Source organism: Channa argus, chromosome 3 (genome assembly GCF_033026475.1).
Source record: "Channa argus isolate prfri chromosome 3, Channa argus male v1.0, whole genome shotgun sequence".
In the NCBI taxonomy this organism is placed as follows: Eukaryota; Metazoa; Chordata; class Actinopteri; order Anabantiformes; family Channidae; genus Channa; species Channa argus.
The window spans coordinates 15,435,855-15,446,159 of NC_090199.1; the positions used below are offsets into that span (position 1 = coordinate 15,435,855).

Here is a 10,305-nt window from a genome sequence, read left to right on the forward strand (position 1 = left end):
AGAGAGAGAGAGAGAGAGAGAGAGAGAGAGAGAGAGCACAATAGTGAGAAAATAGGATAAAAGAATAAGATGGGCGAGCATTAGGTAGAAGAGTGGAGGAGGGGGAGCTGGATATGTTGCTGAGGCTGCAGGTTAAGATAATGTGTAGATCTGAAGAGATTTGCAGAGAACATTTTTATTCATTTTTTGATTACTCCGACCTCCCCTCCCTGTCCTTCTGCGTTGTTGTCTCTCAGTTTGTTTGTTTTTTGCATTAGCGTTATGACTGTTGGTATGTGTGTGTGTATGTACACATGCATGCTGATTAGAAGCGGAATATTTTATAAACACAAATAGACACTTGCAATAGCCTGCACACACTTATCAATACTGAACACACTCAAACATACTTTAAGATGCATCTGAGAAGAGAGGAAGTGGGCAGACAGTGCCAGGAATGCTAAAAGCTTACAAATTCAGAAGCATGCAGACACAGGCTGCATATGTCATACAAACATGCATGCACACAGCATAGCCCATAGCTGTGCCCACTCTGTATCAATGTGCTGTAGGCAGGCTAAGTGTTCTGAATGAACTGGACCATAAAAATTCCCACTTCTTCTATTCTCGTCACACACACATTCAGATGCATAGAAAATATCAGAAAGCTGTGTACAACCCACAACATGGTCAGTACAGCAGTACGTAGGTATAAACACAATTCAAACCTGCACTGCTGTCAGACCCTCCCTCCAGGTTGAGTGAGATGGACTGGTCTCCATCCTGCTGCCCTCGACCCAGAATCATCCAGTTCTCCAGGCCATCTGAGTCAGATGACTCTGAACAATCAGACTCAGATTCGGATTCTGACTCTACTGAATCAGATTCTGAACTGCTCAAGTCCACAATCTCTGGCACGGTGAGACTCCTGTTCTGCTTCTGGTTTCCCTTGATGACCAAACAACAACCAAATAGTAGATTTGAATACAAAGCTCTCTTGTTGCACCATTATTCACACATTAGTCTGAACTGAACTCAAGCATAATAAAAGTCCAATCACCCACAGTTTTTAAAGCAAGAAAACATTCTACTAATCTTAAAAGTCTAAGCAATGCACTGCTATGGCAGCAAGTAATTTACTGAAATTATTAGTAAATGCCCCACTATATTGGTCAGAATGTGTTGGGGACATCTTCTGAAAGTTATGTCAATAAACACGCTAAACAGTTAAGCACCAAACAGGTTCAGTTGTGGCTTATTCATAAAAACCTGTTACTAGTTTAACTGCTGAGATATAACACTGTATCCCCCTTTATTTCTCTGCTCAACTGTCTGCTGTGTCTGTGTGTGGTGGATTTAAACCTTTTAATCCCTGCTTACTTCATAAGCCAACATTACAAACAGTCCAGATTTTTATTAATCTAGTATGATGTTTGGGGCCTATTCCTGGTCTTCGTTGATTTGTGACAGATAAAGGTAAATACTTTATAAATGAATTGTCTGGGTAGGCTGTACTTTACCTATTCCCACAATTTCAATGCACACTGTAACAAAAACACAAGAGACAATTTCAAAAGTCAAAGACCTGCAGCATCTTACTCTGTTCCCTACCTGTTGTGCTGGGGTGGAAGTCTGCAGCTGGTGTAAGCCTTTACCCTTTAAGGCACAGACTCCTTCATCATCTCCAGTATCGTCCTCAGAAATGGAGATAACATCAGGGCTGGAGTCAATCACAATGACCTCTTCAAAAAGTGATGATGACAGCTTCTGACCTTGAGGATCACCTTTCCCCTTCTTGTGCCTATTGCATTTCTCTCCCTTTTTCTTCTTCTTCGTGTGTTGCTGTAGGTACCTCATATTAGATGACGGAGCCCCACTTTCTCCATTGTGCTCCAGTTTTCCATCACTATCTAGAGGCGGCTCAGTCACCTCCAGCAGCTGGTTGTTCTTGCCCTCTGCTTCCTCTCCTCTGTCCTCCAGCTCCTCCATCTCTCCAGCATTAGAGGAATAGTGTAGTTGGCTGTAGAGGTGAAACTCCAGCTCGCTGTTGGCCTCTGATCCCTCAGAGTCACCATCATCATCATGGTAGAGATCATCCTCTAAATTGTCACGGTCTTGGTAGGTGCAGTACATCACCCTAAAACACTTGATATACACACACACATGCACACAACAGACTAACACTCACACCTGGGCTGAAGCTGACCTCAGTGGCTGAAGCCACCTACTGGAAAAACACCACACAAAAGAAGACAAAAATTGTTTAAAGTTATTAACTGAATTATAATTACTATATAATTATTATTACATATCTATTGTAATTTATAAAACAAACTAGGCTGTAAGAATGTCTTAATAATAACACTGAAAAATCTTTAAAACACCCAATTAATTTTGCTGTGTAACCCATTTAGTATTAATAATACATACTTAAAGTTGTTGCTAAAAATGTCATTATCACTTGGCCAATAACATAAAAAAAGGTAACAGTTTTAATCAATTGTTATCAGACTATCAACACCAGTAACATTAAATATCTTTACATAAGCAATCAATCACAACAAATCTTTGTTAGTGTTGCATTCTCAATTCAATTATTTAAGTAAGTAAATCAATTAAATAAACTGCATTAATTTGTGTTTAGAAAGTTTGGTCAGACAAAACGAGTTTAAAGGTCCCATTTTCTGAGAAAATTTACAGATAATCTTTATGCGTTTAGGTTAGTTGTCCTACATAAGCTCATTCCACGTTTTGGAAATGTGGTCATGTTAATATGAGTATCGAACATTACAAGAAGGACGTTTCAAAAATACCAAAAAACTATGACATGGCCTCTTTGCCAATTTTGACTCTGAGGAACTGTGACTAATTTTACAGACAACTCAACTTCACAATTAAGATAATATTCTGCAGATCAATAGGTAATGAAAATTACCTTTAACGCCTCCCTAAAACATTAAAAAAAGCTATCATCTACAGCCCTAAAGAACAAGTAAAAACAGGCCAGCTTCAAATACAAGAAGGGCTTCAGTTCTGAAGTCCATGAGGTCTTGTTAACAAAACTAAAAAAGACAGAGACAGCACGGTTTAGCTGCACTCGTTTTTTGTAAACCTGTAGACCATTTTATCACAGCATTGGATTTAAGACATAGCTTGCTGTAGATCCAAGTTTATTACCTGTCAGGTACTTTTTTCAACAAGCATGTTATATGCAAAAGCATTAGGTCCCCTTTGAATTAATGTGGGAAACATAAAAAAAATTATTAGTCTCTGTAAAATACATATCCTGCTAATTTTTGCAGTCTCTGTCTTTGTAACTGACACACACACACTCTTACACATACACAGAGCAGAGAAGGGGCACCGGCCCATTGCTTTGTCCACTCCTGCGTGTCTGTGCTATGATGGTTGGAGATGATTGGCTCCCACACAGCACACACCAGAGAAGCGCCACGGTAGACAGTCACAAGCTGCCCGCCAGGGATTAAGGGGACAGAAGAAGAGCCCAACCGGCTGGTGAAGGAAAGTGAAAGTTATATATAGACTATATACAGAAGTGTAGCAGTGCAAAGGGACCTGGACCTGGCAAATGACTTCGGTACAGCACCATATTTAAAACCCCAGTACAGTCATGATCCACCAACGCAGGATTTTTACTTATCATGCCGAATTGAACACCTGCTCGGAAATGTGTGGCACAAGCTGTACTTAACATCTCATCATCATATCATTTGGGACTCTGTAGCTGGCTTTGTTGGATCTATTGAGGGACAACTCACATCTTCACGATGAAGTGCTTTACTGAGTCAGACATTCTAACATGTTAGTAGCAGCACACTAATATAAGCACATACGTAATTTATAGAAATAAACTAAATTCTATGTCGTAGCTTGAGTCTGTGCACTGCTGGTTCGCGGTTATTGTGGGAAATAAAGATTTTTTTAATACAGTAATATTAGTTGCAGTAATATTTAGGCAAGAATAATGACCATTTGCTGGTCCTGGCTCCTAACACTTGAGCATTTTATCAATTTCTTTATTGACAATAACAGAGTGTATGTGCAGCTCTTCTAAAGTTTTACATTTATATGAGCGTTATGTTTTCAAAAAAAGAGATCCATATCAAGATTGTCTTAAAAAAACATTTTATTTCACAAAATGTGATTTTTAACACCTGAATATCATTCACAAAAATACAATATTGATTGGAATATATTTTTGTACTTAATTCTCTAAATTTTAAGGACAATTTGTATTTTTAAATTCTTCTACATTAATACTACAGTTTCAGTTAATTAAACTAAACTATCCAAACTATTCCCTGGACCAATTCCAACAAAGCACTATACAACACATTATTAATATTCAGAATGAGACGTACTTCTGATCATTAGTATATTTTGTTTCCAAAAGTTGAGTACTTTCAGGGTCTTTACTTTTTTGGAATATATTTTATGTCCCAATAAGCTGATGTGTGTTACTTTGTAGACACATTGTGGAGAATACAACGACTCAAGAATAATATGAAAGTATAATATAAGTAGAAACTACGCCCAATATGGATTAAAAGACCTGGTTTTTTCGTCTAAAATGATGACTGGGTTGCTTTTGAAACGGTAAACCCGGAGTTCCAGGATGATATTTATGTAGGTAATATTATGATTATGTTGTGAATATTCCTGAATTAACGTGAGCTGCGGATTATTAGGGTGTCCATTAAAAATATGAACACAAACCAGTGTTAATACGGCCACGTACATTAACACAGTGTCTAACCTCTTCAAATGGGACGTTAGCAGAGTTTAACTATTGAAGTCATTTGAAGATGCATGGTGTTTTCAGAAACCACATACTGCGTAGAGTAAAAAGACGGGGTCTTGCGCATACAGCCCACGCCCAACTTTATTACGATGACAAATAAAAGTACAGAACACTCTTAACACTAGTTAGCCGTGTGTTAGCCCCGGCTAGCTTAAAGCTAACTAGCTAGTAGCTAGACATCTATTTTAAGTAGCTTCAAAATAAGCAACTGTTACATGTTGTAAATGTGACTGGACCCAAAACACAGATAAACCTGAAATCTGTCGCAAAGAATAGACTATTTTGTGTTATTTCCGAATACGGATAGACCCAGTTAGCATGTGTTCATGTCTGTCCACGTGTTTATAAGCAGCAGAGCGGCCGGTCGGATGTAAACAATGAAGCACAACAGTGACAAACAAATTAAAGAAAACAAATATAGGAAACCAAAGTCACTATATTCAAAGCCATCCCGGTACACGTGTTATATTAGTAGTCTAAAAGGTTGAGCTCACCTTTATCGAACTAAGTGAAGAGGTTACAGGTGTTGAGGGTGCTCTCCTGCTTTTAGACAGAGGGAGAAAACAACTTCCGGGTTTGGCGAAAGGAAAATTGGTTGGCCAACCGTAACGTTTCACTTGGTTTTTTTGAAAAACCCAGGATTTTACGAGCTGCTCTTTCTGCCTCCAACCACCCCACTGACCAAAATAATTTAAAAAATATGCAAAATATATGCACAATTATTCTGTACATCATAGACGCCAAACGGCAAAATAAAATAAATAAAAAATCTAGGATTTATTTTTATTTAGCTGTGAAAAGAACTGGACTCTTTTTTAGACTAAAACAACACTAAAACAAACTGCTGCCAAGAAGACATAGAAAAGAAAATAGGGTGCTGCACTGTGAAATCTAATAGCTGTCCTATCTTACATAAATTAGTTAACTTTACTCAGTTATCAAAAATAATAACTTCTTAACCATCATCAAGTTAGAGTTAATTGCAGGTTGAACAAACCCATATAATTATTGATTTCTAGTACAGCTAACCCAAACCAAACAATTATTGTTTACATTTAAGACATTTAGGACTTTGCTTTGATGTTTTCTCCTTGACTTTCGATTTTTGCTGCCCCGTACCTCACTTGTAAGTCATGTAAATAAATAAAATTTGTTGTTTGAAATTCTGAGTTTTGTTTTCTGAGCACTGAGTTCTCAGTAAAGAGTTCACCCAAAAGTGTTTATTTCTGTAAAATAAATTATACGTGAGCAACACTAAGCTTTTTCAGGTAAAAAATACTGACATATTCATATTTCAGTTTACTTGCAATGCTTTGAAATAAGGTTAACTAATTAAAATTGAAAGTGTGCTAAACCAGATTTTTCATTTAATCCAAGCTTATCAAATACTAGCTAACATTAGCAATGTTGATATGCGGAGGCTAACATTGGCTTACTCACCCCTGCCATCTAGCTCCAGAAGTCAGTGTAGTTGTTAACTTTTAGCATGGGGCAAGAAGGACTGGATAAACACTCAATGGTAAATGGTCTTCACTTTACACTGCTGTATATTAACCCATTCGCACTCACAATCACACAGACACTCACACACTGATGGGGCCAACACTCACCGGGAGCAACTAAGTTGGTGTTCAGTGTCTTGCTCAAGTACACTTTGATATTTGACCGAAGGAGCAGGGGATTGAACCAACAACTGTGGGATTGGTGGACAACCGCTCTACATGCTGAACCACAGTTGCTCCCAATTCAGCAGAGAAAACAGCAGAGCCAGAAATATGGACTTGTGCTGTGTTGAAAGTAACTTTCCAGAGCATAAAGCCCATAGAAATGTACTTCTAATGTATGAGTTTTTTATAGAGTGGGGTTAGTCGTGTGTCATATTGGAAAATGCACTGTACCAATGATAAAAAATAATTAACTCTCTAAATGCAAGTGACTGTGTGATCAGGCCCCATTCATTCATACTATCTAAATTAACGTTAGGTCTATAATTAGCTGCTGTACTTTCCATATTGGCTATTTGTTCTGTTCTTGTTGACATTTTGTGTGAGCTACCTTTATGTTGATTTGTTAGTGTAGTCTAGATAAAGCTTTTCTGGGTGTTTACTAGATGGAGAAATTGAAGATAAATATAAAAGAAACTGGGTCAATCGAAATTATGCAACTATGTTGGACAATCCTAAAATATGTGTAACTTGTTCTTGATGATCAATTTCCAAACCTATAATCTGATAAAAATTAATTTGTAGAGGAATTCACACTTAAAGACTTTTGATAAATATGGATATTGTGGGAGAATAATCTAAAAACTTGTTTTTATTGAGGTACCCTCATAAAATTAACTAAAACATGCATCAAATGTGATTTTTAAAGTGCACTTGGAATAGTAACCTGGCATGCTTTACCTTTTTGAATTGTAAACCAAACATCTGCCAGGACTACGTAGAGACTATTGTCAGTCTGATGGAAACTAGGACTTTTGACATTCCTCAGTTTTTTCCAGTTTTTTTGAAACGTCAACATATGTGCATGTGCACACTGTGTGTGTTTGGACGTCTGAATGACTAGTATGGACCATCAGGCCTGTGCCATTATTACAAGTTGATGGGAATGTAAATCTATATGTAAATGTAATTCAGCAAACTGGCTGTCCCCATCAGTCATACTTATAACACACACTTTACAGCAAAATTATGCCATCCTGGCTCTCATGCTGACTCTATAACGTTGACATCCATCTTTTTCTCCCCTCCACATCATGAGAGTAATTGTAAACTCCAGCTATAGGCATCACCTTTATAAAAGCAATGAGCAAATGGCATTATGATAGAGAATCAGAGGGTGAATGTCATCTGATTCCAGAGGTTTCTCCATGCGTGAAAACACAGGAAAGGCCATCATAGAGCTAAATTTTTCCTTCCAAAGGTTAGGGTGCACCTCGTATCCCAATGCTATCACCTTCTTCAGCCCATGTATACATCTAACACACACATACCGTACACACACTTAATATCCTGCATCTCTTTTGTTTTGGAAAAGTGCATATGGGGGCCCTCTGCCTCCACTGCTCCCCATATCTTTCTAAATTGGATGCAGGTTTGGGATGCCTCACTGCCTCAGTGAAATTGTGATGTGGCTGCCTGATTTTGGGTTCCATGAATTTCCTGGTATTTACCATTATTATTTTAAAAATGGTTGAAGATACTGACTGAATGGAGCCATGTGGTTCAGCCATTCATCTCCTAGTGTCCCAACCAATGGCGTGTTGAAGATGGATGAAGTGTCCAATACAGGGATTTAAAGTCCCCTGGTTTCCAATCACACATTTTAGAGGGATGGTTCTGCCTGATGAATGATCTTTATTGAGGAGAAAAAGTTAAAAGAAGCATGTCATTGCTCTCATTTGAAGGTGTTTGTATGTGCGATGGCAGCTCCCACTTTCATTTGGCACCAAACAGTTGTGATGGAGTTTTTTATCAAAACAGGATTCTCTTCAGCCACTGTGGTGTATTGGCAATATTTTCAAACTCATGATCTTATGTTTAGGCTTTAGTCTTTAAGACTTTAAATTAGCTCCAACTGTGGCCTTTACACCTCTGTTACTTCAGCATAGCCAGTGTGATAAAACAGAGGTTCTAGTATTTTTCAAAAACTGTACACAAAATAGGGCTAAAAACAATTTGTTTTGCATCTGCTTTGCAGCGACTGTAAAGCCCTTTTAGTGCAATTAATCAATGGGATGTATCTGCAAGTGAAACAATAAACAATTAATGAATGTGCTACTTAAGCTCCAGAAAACAAATCCTTTACATAATCGCTGATTTCATCTGCTCACATATGAATATTTTCTGATGTCCTTAGTTTTCAATTATACAATATTATGGATGTTGGTCAGAAAAACAAGACATTTTGTTGATTACTAGCCAAGAATGAAAACAGCAGCCAAAACCCTAAAAGTAATGGTTAGGTGTCTGAAAAACATACCAACTCCCAACTATAAATTGTTGCATTTGCTTGTTTCAGTTCTTCTTCCTATTCTGTTGTTGGTGCAGTCCCCATGACTGTGAATACAACCACATACTTTTTACCAAAGCAGCCAGGCAGAAGGAGTTCCCTCTGAAAATAAAGACTTGCCTTGGGTCAGCACTTATGAACAAAAATGGCTTCCATGCATCACCCATATGGTGTTCACTGTGGTGGAGCCATTCACATATATCATATGTACAGAACCTAAAGTCCATTCACTTATACATTTTTTCACTGCACCACACAGGCCTTGTTTTATTAGTGTAGTGACAGTGTCTACAATCATATTAACATAAGTGTTATATTTTCAGTAATTTTATTAGATGTCACAGCATCAAGTAGCTTTGCAGGATAGAAAACTAACAGTGTAGTAGAGAGATTCAATAGATCCTGAAGTTAATATGACAAGTAGAGCATGCACTAATCAGTGGCAAAGCTCATGCAGAAGGAAACAAATGATAAGACTCACTTGGATGAGGTAGATTGTCACAGTGGCCATATAAAAGTATTTTTGGAGTTTCAAGTGAAATTTTAATGGGCTCACTATCTAGAGCCTTTTTCAGACATTGGATACATGTGGGCTCTTACAATATTGATATCAATTTGTTTGACATGACCAATGCAATCCTGAAAGACCTAAGGATTTTTATATGATTCCTAACTCAGGCCAATGGTTCTCAACCTGGAGGTCGACAGTTCATGAAGGGTAACAATAGAAAAAATAATTAAAAAAAGAAAAAACAATCAATCCTTTTAACTTCATTTGGTTTATTTGTTTATTTTTCCTTCTTTTCTTGTTTCCATGTGTCCTTATATTCCCCAAACCTACTTTAAATTCAACACTTTAATTCAGAGAAATAAAAATGCCTAAATGCCTAAAATGCTCTCAGCTCACATTGAGGCAATGTTCACTTGTGATGAGGGGTTTCAAGCAAAAATTACCAGTGGTGTTCGTGGGGTACTTTGAGGTTCATTACTTTGTGGTCAGTGAATTTTAAAAGGTTCAGCTGGTAGTGTCTGACAATCACATATTTGCAAATTAAAAAAATTACCAGTACAGGTAAATACTTTCACACTCCGCAAGAAACACATTTTGTGAAGGCCTGTGATCAACATTCTGTCAGTGCTTTCAGCAGGAGAGATCTAGAACAAGAAAACAAGCCTGAAAAAACCTTTTCAGACTGGACCAAGTGACTTGTGTCGATTCATTTTGTGAACAGAAGCTCTATACACTCACACACATGCATGCATAGTTTCTCTCTCTCCCTCTCTCTTGCTTTCTCTCTCTCACTCACACACACTCACACACACACACACACACACACACACACACACACACACACACACACACACACTCACTCTCCATCTCTACACGATGCATCAACACCTCTTACTCAACTGCGAGTATAAAACCACATTGACAGGAGCCTTGTCCGCTCTTGTCGAATCGTCACGCTGAAATGTTTACCTTTACATAC

At 37.8% G+C, this 10,305-nt stretch overlaps 1 protein-coding gene across 3 annotated transcripts in view; it reads right to left on the reverse strand.

Moving 5' to 3' along the window:
- Positions 1 to 5,380, reverse strand: part of zcchc7 (zinc finger, CCHC domain containing 7) — a 42,809-nt gene extending 37,429 nt beyond the window's left edge. Inside the window, exons 1-4 of one of the 3 annotated variants that reach the window (XM_067498189.1) lie at positions 5,296 to 5,380; positions 3,324 to 3,492; positions 1,591 to 2,203; positions 708 to 927 (exon numbers count right to left, since the gene is read on the reverse strand). In XM_067498189.1, coding sequence (XP_067354290.1) covers positions 708 to 927; positions 1,591 to 2,112 — 742 coding nt within the window. In that variant the 5' untranslated portion in view covers positions 2,113 to 2,203; positions 3,324 to 3,492; positions 5,296 to 5,380. Of the gene's footprint in view, positions 1 to 707; positions 928 to 1,590; positions 2,207 to 3,317; positions 3,493 to 5,295 lie in introns of all 3 variants that reach the window. The other 2 variants (XM_067498188.1, XM_067498190.1) reach the window with 2 other exon arrangements.
- Between the last annotated feature and the right edge of the window lie 4,925 nt (positions 5,381 to 10,305).